The sequence below is a fragment of the Anolis sagrei genome, chromosome 4 (genome assembly GCF_037176765.1).
Source record: "Anolis sagrei isolate rAnoSag1 chromosome 4, rAnoSag1.mat, whole genome shotgun sequence".
Lineage (NCBI taxonomy): Eukaryota > Metazoa > Chordata > Lepidosauria > Squamata > Dactyloidae > Anolis > Anolis sagrei.
In genome coordinates, this window is record NC_090024.1 from 165,348,477 (window position 1) to 165,363,852 (window position 15,376).

Here is a 15,376-nt window from a genome sequence, read left to right on the forward strand (position 1 = left end):
CTCTTCTACAATGAGCCACACTAAGACATCAGGACTCCTGTCACACTTCCTTGTTGAAGTCTTGCTCTTTAGTGAGAGTGGGCTGGAAGCATCATTTTCATTGTGCCTCAAATGGCAATTGAACAGGCTTTCTTTACTGGATGTGGCTGCTGGCTATTAAGGGGGGCTGGAAGGGTTGCATTTAGTTATGTGTAAGTAGCTAAGCAAAGATATAGAAAATTGGCATGTATTTGTTTTTGGGAGTACTAATGTAAAGGGTGGGAGCCCCCGGTGGCGCAGTGGGTTAAAGCACTGAGCTGCTGAGCTTGTTGATCGAAAGGTCGCAGGTTCGATTCCGGGGAGCGGTGTGAGCTTCTGCTGTCAGCCCTAGCTTCTGCCAACCTAGCAGTTCGAAAACATGCAAATGTGAGTAGATTAATAGGCACCGCTCTGGCGGGAAGGTAATGGCGCTCCATGCAGTCATGCCGGCCACATGACCTTGGAGGTGTCTACGGACAACGCTGGCTCTTCGGCTTAGAAATGGAGATGAGCACCACACACCAGAGTCAGACATGACTGGACTTAATGTCAGGGGACTACCTTTACCTTTACCTTTACCTTTAATGTAAAGGGTAACACCCAAATCCCCCTTTTAGACAGACATTTATTGCTTTATCATATCTGCATTTTCTTAAAAATCAAGACAGCTTTGGGATTAGAGTGAAAGTGAACCATATACATGGAAAACCAGAGCACAAATGGGAAGGCTTGAACTATACAGCTGGATCGAATAGGATTTGACCATTTTCCTCCCTCTTATGCTCCTTCTTCTCTGCTTCTGATGACCACCACTTCATTTTCTTTTTCTTTTCTTTTCTTTTTTTAAATGTTATGTGGAATAGGATGCCTGCCTTTTCCTTATCAGGTGTTGCTGTTGTTTTCTCCTTGCATTAGTAAAGATTCTGAGAGTTTGATTGCAGTTCTATCTCTCTTCAGATGCATTGCACTCTTTACTGTCTCGGGAATGCCTATTGCATTCATGATGCACAATTCTCATTCTTGCATCTTCAGATGTTTATACATCTCTTTCTCTGACATGTTCAAATGTCAGCTGGACTGGCCAAATTACTCTAGATAAGCAGATTGTCTCTTCAGACAACTAAGATTTAGGCCTACTTATGAAAGCACAATATTTGAAAGGCTTGACTAAGGATCTTTTGCAGTGTCACAGAAGAGAAAGGAGGAGAGGGGTCAGATAAATACGATTTGAGAATTCCATAAGCTTCCGCTTTGGAAAGCATTCTGCAATGCATCTGTTGAAGCAACTGCTTCTGCTATTGACGCAGGAGGAGAAAGCCATTTGGTTGACCTAACCCCTACATAGTTGACCTTTCATTCCCACATCTTGATAAATGTAGCAATAGTGTTTGCTTTCTCTCTTCTACACCATTCCTGAAATGCTCTCTTATCTCTTTTTTCATCCCTCTCCTTTCTTATTGTTTATCTCTAAAGTTCTTGGGTTGTTGTTTTCCCTATAAACAGTAGATGGCATACTGGATATATGCAATCATTGACATAAATTAGATTGCAGGACTTGTATGTGAAGCTCTGTTTGATTTAGCAGGACCTTCCTAATGGAGTGCACTTGGAGGTGCCTGTCTTCTCAGAAATACCCAGGTAGTGCAGTCCTCAGATTCATGGTTTTGTGAATCAGGGTTGTTGTTTGAAGATATGAGGGTAGCTCTCACTAGCAATATCAGTCGATTTAGAAGCTGGCATAAAGCTAAAGCAAAATAATCAGAATCCTACATTGGCGTGTGTTGTGCAAATCTACCACCCTTCTGCTGAGTACCAACATTGTGCAACCAGTGTTGTATTGCCAATGTGTGAGTTGTTTCTGCAGTTTCAGTAAATTGTGTGGTATACTGAAGTCACTCCTATGAATGTGCAACTTACTGCATATTCAACAGAAAAATCGTGGAACTCTATTTGAACAACTGTGTAGTGAATATGGGCAAAAAAACTGCACGAGTAAGGACTGCTTTACACTTACCTCTCCTTTGCTTCATTTTACCACATGCCCTCCCTCCTTCCCCCATCACGAGGGAATGGGACAGGGCATGTTGGTGCCCTGTCCCTGTACCTATCAGATGGGGGAAAAGGTGTCAATGCATGTTGCCGCATTGCCCTTTCCCTCATCTGACAGGGAAAAGGGCAGAAAATGCAGTGCATCAGAGCTACCTCAAACACAATAACTTGTGTTGGTAGTGAGGAAGTGTCTTGTGATGCTTCCTTGCTACTTCAGGGTTTAAAGGGGCAGGGCCAAGACAGGCCTGTAGCCAGGATTTTGATTCGGGGGGGGGGGGGGTGAATTTTTTTTTTAAATATAATCTTTATTCACATTTTCCATTTACATATGATTAAAAGTCAAGATTTTACGATTTAGTTAAAAATAGCTTAGTCTAGATAGTCAGAAGGGGAGGGAAAAAAGTAAAGAGAAAGGAGAGTAGCTGAGAGAGGTAAGCTTGAAGGGGGTAGGGAGTGAAGGCATGTGGGGGTAGAGAAAATGAGAGAGAAGGGGTGTAGGAGTGCGTTAAAAAGAAGTAGAGACAAAAATTGGGGTTTCCCCCTTCCTTCGGTCTGTCTTCCGGGTGTCTTCGGCAAGGAGTTTTCCTTTTCTTTCTTCTTTCCTTACTTCCCCTTATTCGTTTAATTTTATTTTCCATTCGGGTCATGGAAATTACGTTCCTCCCATCTTTCGCTTCTGACTCATTTCTGTTCACAGTATTCATCTATTCTTGTCCAGTCTTTTTCTATCCTTCCTTTATATTTCTGCATTAAGTAACTTAGTTTGTCCATATTTTTTATTTCCATTAGTTTCACCTCCCATTCGTCCATCTTTGGTATCTCTTCTTTTCTCCAGTATCTGGCGTAGCATATTCTCGCCGCTGTTGTCGCTAAAAAAATTAATTTGTCCACATTTTGGTCTGTTTCCTCATCCGTTATTCCCAATAAGAATATTTCTGGGGAGAGTGGAATTTGGATCTTCAATATGTGTTGTAGTCTTTTCTGGATCTCTTTCCAATATAGTTTGGCTTTTTTGCATCGCCACCACATGTGGTAATATGTGCCTGTTGTTTCACCGCACTTCCAACATTTTGTATTTAGATTTTTATAGAATTTCCCCAATTTCTGTGGTGTTAAATGCCACCTATGAAAAAGTTTGAGCCAATTTTCTTTTAGGTCGTACGCTTTTGTATATTTTAGTTTCTTTTTCCAAATATTTTCCCATTCTGCCAAATTTATTGGTCTCCCTATATCCCTAGCCCATTTTACCATACACTCTTTTATTCTTTCTTCTTCCGTGCTCCATTCTAATAGTTTTTTGTATATAAGTGATATTGTTTTTTTCCTAATTCTTATAATTTTATCCCAGATGTTTTCTTCTTGCATGAAGCCCAATTTTTTGTCCATCGTAAAATATTCTTTTAATTGTCTGTATTGCAGCCATGTTACGTTTGGGTATGATTTCTTTATTTCCTCTTGAGTTTTTAGCTGTGTCTCCTGATCCTTTTTTTTTTGTAATTACTCTGTAGCAGGGCCACTCTATCCAACCCAGTTCTCTTCGTTGACATGCCTCTAATGGTGATACCCATAGTGGAGTTTTGTTGTACATTCTTTCTTTGTATTTTTCCCAGACTTTTATTATCCCCATTCTAATAAAGTGATTTCCGAAACCCTTTTCTATTTTCCTCTTCCCATACCAAATGTATGCATGCCACCCTTTCCTAAGGTCATGGCCTTCCAAATTAAGTTGTTTTTCATTTTCTAATCTGATCCAATCAATTGCCCATGTTAGTGCGCACGCTTCTGCATATATCCCCAGATCCGGCATTGCCAAGCCTCCTCTGTTTTTCTCGTCAGTTATATTTTTAAAACTAATTCTGTTTTTCTTGTTTTGCCAAATAAATCTTCTTATATCTTTGTTCCACTGGTCTAATCCTTTTTTATTCCTTATAATTGGTAAATTTTGGAATAAAAATAACATTTTTGGTAAAACATTCATTTTTATACATGCTATCCTGCCTAGTATTGATAATTTTAAATTTTTCCATTTTTCCAAATCTCGTTTGATTTCATTCCACTTTGCTGTATAGTTATTTTGAAGCAATTGTGCATTTTTTGGCGATAGTACGATTCCCAAATATTTTATTTTTGATGTTATTTTTATGTTCCATCTTTTTCCAATTGTTGCCAGATTCTTTTTAGGGATATTCTTTGTTATGGCTTCTGTCTTGTCCATATTTAATTTGAAGCCCGCTACCTTCCCAAATTTCTCAATTGTTTCGAACCATTTTTCTAATTTTGTGGTTGGGTCCTCGACTATGCATATAACATCGTCGGCGAATGCCCTACATTTGTATGTTTGTCCTCTAATTGTGGCTCCTTTCAATTCTTTGTTTCCCCTAATATCGTTCAGTAGAATTTCCATTGTTAAAATAAAGATCAATGGTGAGAGCGGGCAGCCCTGTCTGGTCCCTTTTTTTATTTCAATCTGTTTTGTCTCCTGACCGTTTACTATAATTTTTGCCTGTTGGTTATTGTATATTGCTTCAATTGAATTTAAAAAGTAGTAGCCAATATCCATCTCTTTCAATAATAATTTAAAAAAATTCCAATTGATCTGATCGAATGCCTTTTCGGCATCTAAAGCCAAAAACATAACTTCCTTTTGGATATTTTTATCATAATAGTCAATCAGATTTATTATCGTTCTCACTTTTTCCCGTTGGTGGCGATTTGGCAGAAATCCCGCTTGTTCTTCTTTTATCCAATTTGTTAAAAATTTCTTAAGTCTCTCTGCCAGTATGCTACTAAATATTTTGTAATCCAAGTTAAGTAAAGAAATTGGTCTGTAGTTTTTGAGTTGTTCGGGATCCTTTTTCTCCTTGGGGATAATGTAGATGTTAGCTTGTTTCCAAGTTTCTGGTATTTCCTTCCTCTCCCTTATTTCATTTAAAGTTTTTTTCAAGAATGGTATAATTTCCTCCATCATGGTTTTATAGTAAATCGCGCTTAGCCCATCTGGGCCTGGAGCCTTGTTTGTCTTCAGGTTTTTAATTGCAAGCCTAATTTCTTCCTCCGAAATTTCCTTGTTTAACGCCTCTCTTTCCTCCTCCGATATTTTATTGATTTTCTTTTCGCCTAGGTATTGGGAGATTTTTTCTTTCTTTATTTGATCATCTTGATATAATTTCTTATAATAGTTTGCGAATTGATCTCTTATTTCTTCCTCAGCTGTGTACGTCTTGTCATTTTCTTTAATTTTTACTATATATTTTGACTCTCTCTTTTCAGTTATTCTTCTCGCCAACCATCTCCCCGGCTTATTTGCATTTTGGAAGTGATCCGCTTTTATGAATTTTAATTCTTTTGCTCTCTCCTCCAGTTCTATGTGTTCTTTCTTTTTCTGTAACAGGGTCAATTTATGTGTTGTTTCCTTGTTTCTCGGGTTTCTTTTCAATTCTTTTTCTTTTTCCTCTATTTCATTCATGATTTCTTTTAATTTCCTTGTCTTTTCTTTGTTTCTTCTCGCCTTCTGTTGAATAAAGTGGCCCCGTATAACAGCTTTGCTCGCTTCCCATATTATAAATGTGTCTGTCCCTTGTGTGTCATTGTTTTTAAAATATTCCTTTATAGTTATTTTAGTCTTTTCTATGTCTTCCTCCTTCCTTAGTAAGTTGTCATCTAGTTTCCATCTCCATTTTCGTTCTTCTTCTTTCATCTCTATTTCAATAGGGCAGTGGTCTGAGTCTGTCCTGGGTACTATTTTTATTCTTTTTATTTTTAATGTAAGTGAGGCTGACGCCCACACCATGTCGATTCTCGACCAGCTACTGTGCCTGGCCGAGAAGAAAGTGTAGTCCTGTTTATTTCCATTCTTCGTTCTCCATACATCCTCCATCTTTAAATCTTTCATCATATTCTTAAAGTATTTTGGCAGGGTACCTACATTTTCTTTCGGTTGGCCTTTTTGTTTTGTGGTTTTATCTAGATTTTTGTCGATTACACCGTTAAAATCACCCAGTATCATTATTTTATCAAACACTTGATTAGTTATATTTGTTTCTAATAGTTTCACGAATTTAGATTTTGCGTTATTCGGTGCGTATATATTGCAAATTAGGATTTTGGTGTTTTTCCAGTTTATAAGTACCCCTACCATTCTGCCTTCCTGATCTCTGAAGGCAAGTTCAGCTTCTATATTGTTTGTAATGTAGGTGGCTACACCTCTTTTTTTTTCCAAAGCAGATGAGTAAAAAACTTTTCTCAGTTTCTTATCCTCGAGGTGTGCGACATGTTTGCTGGCTATATGGGTTTCTTGTAGGGCAATAATTTGAAACTTTCTCTTCTTTAAATTATTAAAAATTTTATTTCTTTTATTGGGGCCATTTAAACCATTCACATTATTACAGAAAATTTTAATATTTGAAAACATTTTACAAAGTGTGTCTTTCTTCTTTCTCTTGTCCTTCCTCTTCTTGTCCTTCTCCTAGTCCCTTTACTCTCTCTTCCTGTTTCTCTTCTTCCTGTTGCTTCCCTAGGTTTCTGATCCTTTCCTCGTTGATGTACTTTTCTATTTGTTGGTTCAAGTAGTCTCTTCTTGCTTCGAGGTCTTCTTTATTGGGTGAGATGAGTCGTTGTCTTTTGTTTTGTTTCCTTCTTGGTTCTGTCATTTCCTCCTCCTCTTCTTCTTCTTCCGAATCTTCCTTCTTTATTCCTTTATAGAATTGTCTCGCTCTCTCGACTGTTTTAATCCAATATCTTTGACCTTTATATGTCGTCATGAGGCCTTCGTCTTTCTCCCAACGGAATCTTGCATTTTGTTTCTTCAATTCTTCTGTCAAGAAGTTATATTTTCTTCTGTTGTTAATTATTGTTGTCGGAAATTCTTTCAGGATTACTATTCTTTTCCCTTTGTAGTATATTGATTTTCCAGTGTTTGCTTTTAAAATCGCGTCCCTGGTTGTTCTTCTTGTCAGTTGGATTATGACATCTCTGTCTGTTTTATTTTTTCTTGCGTAGTTCGTGTTGATCCTGTAGATTCTATCTAGTTGTTCATCCATGTATTGTTTAGTACTTTGAAGTAACTCTGCAAGGACTTCCGTGATTATTTCTCGTAGATTTTCTTCTTTTTCTTCATGTATATTCCTCATCCGTATTTGAAATTCCATCTCTCTCCGTTCTAGAACTTCTTGTCTTGTTTGGATTTTCTGTTGTAGTAATTCCAGTGATCCTATCTTCTCCTCGGACGTCTCTTGCCTTTTCTCTTGTTCGGTTTTCTGTTTCTTCAGTTCGTTTATTTCTTCTTTCATCGTTTCCGAATCTTTCTTCATCGCACCTAGTTCTGCCTTTATTTCATTTCTTAGTTCGGCCATCTGTTCTTGAGCGACCTTTTGGTACGCATCTTGTTTTTCGTTCATTGCTTTCAGTTCCTTTCCGATGGTTCTAATCTCTTTCAGTAACTCCTTCAATCTTCCATCTTCTCCTATGGACAGTCTTCTTGGCGTGTTTACTGTGTTCACTAACTCTTTGGTAACTTCTTTGTTTATTTCATTATTGGATTCTTTATTCGTTTCTTTACTTGTTTCTTTGAGCTCTTTCTCTTTCTTGGCTTTTCCTGCCATTATTTCTTCCTTTAGTTTGGGTAGCCCTGTTTGAAACAAATTTAAATTTTTAAGGTCTGCCCACATTTGAGTCCGTCTAATCGGGTGCTTACTTTATCTCTTGTTTTTATAGTCGCTGTTGCTTATTCCTTTATTTGTGGTTAGTCGTTTTTTCCTATTTTGTTTTTGCTTTCTTGATTATTTCTCCTTTATTTCCTTGCTTATTTTGTTTATTTGGTTCTTCGTTCTTTGTTGGTTCTAATTTTGTTTTGTTTTATTTTTTGATAAACTTTAGAGGTTTTTTAATAATTGTTTTTTTTATTATTATTATTTTAATTTTTACTTATTAATTTTCTTTATTATTTATTATTATTATTATTATTTATTTATTTTTTGTTTATCTTCTTATATTCTTATGTTTTCCCTTCTTATTTTCCCTTTAATTTGCTTCCCCCTCTTTTGTATGTGTTTATTATTTATCCTTATTTGTCCTTATTCCCTTTTGTTATTATTTTTTTTTATTATTTATGTAAATTCACTGTGTTTGTGGTTCGCTTTGTCTCGTTTCTCTGTTGCACTTACTCCTTTCGCTATAAGTAGACTCCTCCTCCGTTTTTTTCTGCCGCTCCTCGTTCTTCTCTGTCTTTTCCTTGTCTTGCTCTGTTGTTGTTTTTGCGCCGTTCGCCTTCGCTCTCTTTATTTTACTTGACACTTCCTGGATGGCTTCCGAATTCTCGCCCCTGGTCTCGTCTGTGTTCTCGCGTTCTTTTAAATCTCGCGTTCCTTCAGCTCTCGTCCAAGATCTCGCCCGCTTCTCTCGCGGTGCTTCGCCTCTTCTTTCCTCGTGGGACCTGCGGCTGCGCGGCTGCGCAGAAGCCTTCTTGGACGAAGACACAACACAGCCTCCCCCGCTGGCTCTCTTCAAGGTCAGCTATTGGGGTTTTAATTATTTAATTTGTTTGGTTTGTTCCATGCGTTTTCCAAAATCTTAATTTTGCTATTAGATACCAAGGGTAGAGAGGGAAGTTCCACACTCACAAATTCGCACTTTCTAAAGCACTCGTGCTGCTAGTTGCAGTCTTTCATAGTCTTTTCACTCTTTCATAACTTTTCAATTTCTCTTCATGGGGTATTGTCCTCTTTCCGTTTGCCTTGTGGAGTTTTCCACAACCCCGTCTCTTCTCTTTAACCTCCCGCTCTGGGGGCTTTCCTCCCTCCTCGCCCGTCACCTTTCTTGTTTACTTACTTGAGTTCTTCTTTTCGGTCTCTTGCTTTAAAAAGCGCGTGGCTGGAGATAGATCGGGATAAATCCCTAGACGCCTCGCCGCGACTCGCCGTACCTTGGGGCCCTTGCCGGGTCTATTTGGAGCCCCCTCTTGAGGAGAGGGTCCCCTTGTAGACCGTCGGCGGGTCCCCCCGGTTTCGCAGTTCCCCCTCTTCGATCCGAGGTCGGGAAGGGAGCTTGAGCTCTACCCAGTCGCCTGGTCAAGGCTGGCACACTAGCGGAGCTCTAAGGTGCCCAGCTCTCCGCCATGCTCGCGCACCGGAAGTCCCGGCGGGGGGGGGGGTGAATTTGATTTGGGGGGGGGGCTGAGTCTGAGTGAAAGAGGGTCTACCCTAGCAAACCTTTTGTATCGTTTCCCCAATACCCCTATGCATATGGGATATATTGCGTATGATGATCAGATCATGATATGAATAAACATAACAGTTTAAATAATGCACCAGTAAGACCTTCTCACAGACCATCATGAGAATTTCGGGGGGGGGGGGGGACTGAAGCCCCTCAAGCCCCCCCCCCCCCAGCTACATGCCTGGGCCAAGACAGCATCATCTGATAGTGATTGGTATGCCCCATCCCAGAAAAGGAGAAAGGGCCCAGAAACCCCAAGTGTGATGAGGTGGGAAGATAACTTATGTATATGTAGAACACCAACAGGATGCAAGCCAATGTCTTTAGCATGATGTTGACATTTCAGGAAGATTTGTATTACTAAAAGAACCAAGTGAATACAATATCAGTTTCTTCTACAACATTAACCATTTTTGCAATTATTCTGCAATCGGAAATAAATGTGGCTGAATCACAATTGAAAATTTGGAAATGGTGGGTGTTACATAGCACATCCTCAACCTAGGCGATAATCCAAGTACAGAGGCAGTTGAACAAGCTCCAACTGACAATTTATTTCTATATCTGCAGGCAGTAAAACAACTGTGAAATCTAGGAATTATAGTACAAGCATCTTAGAATCATAGAATTAGAAGATATCACAAAGGCTATATATTCCAACTGGGCTGTGGCGCAGCTAGTTAGTAGCCAGCTGCATTAAATCACTACTGACTGAGAAGTCATGAGTTCGAAGCCAGCCCGGGTCAGAGTAAGCTCCCAACCATTAATAGTCTAGCTTGCTGTCAACCTATGCAGCCTGAAAGACAGTTGTATCTGTCAAGTAAGAAATTTAGGTACCGCTTTATGTGGGGAGGCTAATTTAACAAATTTACAATGCCATAAAACCTTCCAGCAGCATGCAGAAGAATGAGGAAGTACTCTATCAAAGGACTTGGTGTCACAAGTGGACATGGAAGTGGCAGCTCCCCCTGTGACCGCAATCGAGCATACCCTCATGAAGCCGGAATAGCTGGAATGTTAAATGCCACTGTGTTTGTCTACATATGTTGTATGTCTAAATGGCATTGAATGTTTGCCACATATATGTGCATTGTTATCTGACCTGAGTCCCCTACAGGGTGAGAAGGGTAGAATCTAAGTACTGTAACTAATAAATAAATAAATAAACCCTGTCATGCAGGAAGATACACTCAAAGCACCCCCAACAGATGGCTATCCAACCTATCCTTATAAACCTTTAGAGAAGGAGACTTCGCCACATTCCAAGGTAGCATATCCCACTGCTAAAGAGGTCTTTCTAATGTTTAGATGGGTTTTCTTTTCCTGCGATTTGAACCTATTGTCCCATGTACTGGAAGATCACGAGTTATCTTGAGATTTTATTTATTATTATTAAAATGTGTTCCCATGTAGAGAAAAGAAGAAGGTTTCAGAAGCAAATACTTTATTCCTCTCCTAAAAGGTTTACTTTGAAAGTAACTTCTGGGGTCTAAATTACATACTGAATTGGGTGGGTGGGTAGCTTCAACCAGTGTAAGGCGACAAGATATAAAAGTTATTTTTTACACTTTGATTGAATAGTATGTATTAGTGTGTCTTGGAAATAGTAGTTGTGTTTACGGATAGCAGATAGTTCCAGGATGATACAACCAGACAACCAAATAGAGAAACATTTCCTTTTGGAAAGAACTGATCTGGGAAATAGGAATGGAAAATCCTTGGTATTGGTGGGAGTTCCCAGGAAATATTTTGGGATAAATAAAACACCATGCAAATCTCTAAAATAAACCTGAAACTTTCAAAGACATTTTCTTGTCTTGAGAGGCTCTTTAGTCCTGTCAACAGGTTGAGCATGATGTGGGATAGGCACCATCACCAAAGGTAATGCATGTGCTTAATTTCCAGTTTGTCACCTTCATACTTAGTTAATATGGAGTAGTTACACAATCATAATTCCAGGTTTTGAACTCATCACTGCAGTACAGAATGCCAGCTGTTTCTGCCAGACTTGCCATCAAGCCATAGGGGCCACTTATTGGAGCATGTAAGGAATCTGTTAATGTGTGTGTGTCAACTGTAATATAAGATGCATAAAGTTGATCTGTTGGACTATGCCCGGGGAGCTGGCTGAGCCTGGGGCTTTTGGATACTGTTACATTTTTCAGGCTTGAGCTATGCAGGTTCTCAAGAGAGAAGCTGAAGGAAGCAGAGAGAGAGAGAGAGAGCTTGGAATGTGCTCTTGCTTCATGAGCTGCTGAAGGGGATTATCCACATGGACAAAGAAAGACCATTTTCAATCTCTTATAAAAGGTCATTATGTGAGTCGATGCAACTGATCACATGACTGTAAATATGTTGTTCTGAATTACAAAGTGTAAACTACTTGTTCTTCACTGTTCATATCTGCATGGTTTATTTTCTTTCTCTGACAAGGCAGTGTGTGTGCTGATCAAATGTGAACTACGCATTGATTTCCATTTCATCACACCACTATGGTGGCCGTCTGCTATCTATGGGCAAAAGGGGGGGCAGGGAGGTGATCAGCAGTGGTGGTTACCATTAGTGTAAATCTCTTGAATTTCTATCAATTTCCTGGATCAGGAGAATGGTACTGGTCCTCTTTCCTTTTGGTGCTCCTGGGTGTTGCTGCTTGCATTTGTGACCCTGGCTGGCAGGCAGTTGTGGCAGTGGTCCTCCGTGGCTTGACAGTTTCTAGGAGAGCCACATGGAGCATTACTGTCTATGTGTGTGAATGCAGGACATCAAACAAGATGTCTAGGAAGTATGTGTTAGATTCAGAACCCATACAGCTGAGACAAAGTAGCTAACAAAAGAGGATATACATGAGAATGCAATCTAAGTCATGCTTTCATTTATTCACTTCATATAAAAATCTCTTAAGAATGCATCTGAACACAATATATAATACTATAACAACATTACAATTGTGAAACTTTGAAACAATAAAATAACCATCTTGAACAATGCAGTGTTCAACAGACATACAAACCCATTGATCATGCACAACTGTGCTATTTTCATTAACTAGTTAGTCACAAGTTGGACTGAAAGCTTGAAACAGAGTTTTTACAAACTGAAATTGGCACCGTGTACATGCCTTACAAGCTTTGTTGGAAGAAGTTTCACAGCACAATTATAACATATCAGTTCACATTTTGTAATAGAAATTCACATTGGCTTGTTCGTAAATTGGAAAAAGACACGTAACATTTGTGGTGTTTTACCGGGGAGCTCTCTCCCAGAGCTTCAGTAGTTTCACATCATCTGAACAGACTCTTGAAAGTCTCTATCCAACAAATGCTAGTGAAAATGAATCCCCCTGAGCCAATGCCCTCTGAATGCCCTCTCTGGGTTCCATATGTCTCTCTTAAGCTATGTTCAGGTTCTTCTATGTGATGCAATACAAAAGGTTACAAGAAAGGCAACTCTCATCCAGAGTCTTCTACATAAGTAACATCACCGCTGACAGGCAATGTTAATTTATATAAATTAATACTTACAAAACATTACAGTATATACATTAAGTAATAAATACACTGTTATAAACAGTACTGGACACGTTAGAGCTCAAGGCAAGTGCAGGAGGAAAAAGGAGACTTAATTTAGCTGACATGAGCTATGCTGGAAAAAGAAACACAAGAGGACTTAAAGCATACAACTTCCACTGAGTTAAAAGAGGGGAAAAGACAATGAGGAGAGAATGCACATCACGCTACCTCAGTATGCTGGGTTTTGTTTTGTCTTACATGTGCTGCATTGTGCTACAAGAACACAAAGCGACACTTTTATCCTGTGCACAACAGAAGCCAAAAACAGTTTGAGTGGAAAATACTGTTTTTCAGCAGCAAGCAAATAGAGGAGTTACACAGGTCTGGCAGACTGATAAAGTGACCAAATGAATGTGCAATTATGAAAAGAGGGCACCCTGCTTTATTTAGTGAGTCAAAGTGATTAAACTGCAATAAAGTAACAAGTATTGCCCTTTAAAAGGAAGACTTTCTTTAAAACAGGAATAATAATAATAATTTAAAAAATTATACAACCATATCAAACACGTTATGTTGCGTATTTAGTAGGTCTCTCAAAAAGGTGTGGAAGTGTTTATAAAAAAGGCACACGGGTCTGCAGACAGGTGGACAAGTTTTAAATGCAGAGTTATGAATCAGTAGTTCTAGCTGTCAGACCTGTCTAGGTTTCACAACCTCTGAAGAATAGAAAATGTTTCCGTTGTGTGTCATTCCCTATCAGGCTTGTTCAGTAACAACTCACACTGGCTCTAGACCACCAAAAGGATTTTGTGTATTTTTTTTTGGCTGACAAAGCTTGACACTGCAATATAAATCACCTGTTAATTTCCTGAGCAGTCACTACACCCTCTTTAACCCTGACTCCAATCTCAAGTAGCTGGAAAGGTCTTCTAACCAATGGTAGATGCTGGCCCAAGACCTAGATTTCAGGCTTGTCAGCAAGACAACCTGCATGTGCATGAAATATTCAAATTCACCAACACAGATACAGTATATTAAGTATCAATGGGTGATGTATCTTCTGCCAGAATTTCTATATTAGTTTCCCTTTGGGAATCCCTTCTTCCGGGGTCAATCACGCAGAGTGTCTTTGTACTGCTGAAATAGCTGATCCCGTCACCCTCTTTCTCGGGCCCGTCTGAGTCTTCTTCTTCAAGGGTCAGCTCAAACTGGAACTTCTCCATCAGGCCTTGACAGTCTCTGCTGCGCTCTTCAAGGGGAGGAGAGGGACTCTGAGGAATCATGCTCTGGTACCAATTTCTGTTGTCTTCTAGGGTATCCAGGATGTCTTGGGCATCGGGCTGTACTAGGTCTGCCCAGGTCTCCCAAAGCGGGTGCACAATGTAATCAATGAAACCAACCTGTAAAGCAAACATAAGTGCTTAGTATTACAACTCTAAACTCTTGGAAAGTGGCAACATTTATTAGACAATTTATGAACTGTACCATCATCCAATGGGCGTTTAAGATGAGGTCAAATTAAATAGAACAAAAGAACTAGTAAAATAAGGAAATTGATCAAATCAATTAAATAAACCAGTTACAAACAAGAATGTAAATCTTATTTAGGTCAAGACAGAATGAGCATTAAAATCCATTAAAAGGTGAATGAAAAAACACTATCTTCATTGCCATCCAAAGTAAAAAATTTCATAATCAGGATTTTTCAATAGAAATGTCCCTGTTTTGCAGGGACAATTAACAGTGTCTGAAAAGAAGTTTCAGGGCAGATTCAAATGGTCTCAAGCAGTGTTGTATGATGTGGGAAAGGAAACAAAGAAGTCCCTTTCAGCTTCCTATGGGTTGGCCCAGGCCCTGTGAAGCCATACTGCCGTCATCATATGGAAAAAATGGAGATTGCTCAAAATAATTATTACTTTCCTATTCTCTAATGGAAGAGAATAGCCTCCTCCCTACCCTGGAGGAAAAAGCTTTGAGTGGAAGGTCTAAATGGCTTCAGGTTGAGCAGATTATATATACCTTCTGGGCACAGGAAGGGTAGGAGGCAGGAAAGGTAGGAAAAGAAGGCTCCTCTCTGGTCAAATGGGGGTACATTTGACCAGATATTACTGTTTTAAATGATTAATGATTTTGTACTGTGTTGTTGATACTGGTTGTTAACTGCTCTGAGTCGTGTGATGGCTGAGAAGAGCAGTATACAAGTAAAGTAAGTAAATAAATAAATACAGAGATGGCATTTTCTGCTAGGAGGTGGCAGTCGTGAGGACAAGCTATCCTGGAATTAAGCCAGAGCTCCTTACCCAAGAGGCCAAATCTCCTATATTCAGGAGATAAGGAGAAAATACAAGGTTTATGTCTGCAAAATGTTGGGAAGTGCTTCTTAGTAGTGACAGGCCTCACAAACTAAGCTAATCTAGTGAATGGGTGCAAACTGGTAGTGGTGGTGTGTGTCTGTGTGAGAGTGAGACACAAAGAGGGAGGGAGAGAGATTTTGCATTTTTTTAAAAAAAAAATAGAGGGGAACCAGATTAGTTCAGCCATCTCAGTTGGTAATACATCCACTCAGTATACCACTTTTTTTCACGGTC

At 39.2% G+C, this 15,376-nt stretch overlaps 1 protein-coding gene across 6 annotated transcripts in view; it reads right to left on the minus strand.

The window, feature by feature from the left end:
- Positions 1-12,134: 12,134 nt before the first annotated feature.
- The window catches only part of PDE4B (phosphodiesterase 4B), a 298,925-nt gene continuing 295,683 nt past the window's right edge, over positions 12,135-15,376 (minus strand). For all 6 annotated transcript variants that reach the window (XM_060773682.2, XM_060773681.2, XM_060773686.2 and 3 more), the window contains one exon: positions 12,135-14,188. In XM_060773682.2, coding sequence (XP_060629665.2) covers positions 13,823-14,188 — 366 coding nt within the window. In that variant the 3' untranslated portion in view covers positions 12,135-13,822. The remainder of the gene's footprint in view (positions 14,189-15,376) is intronic.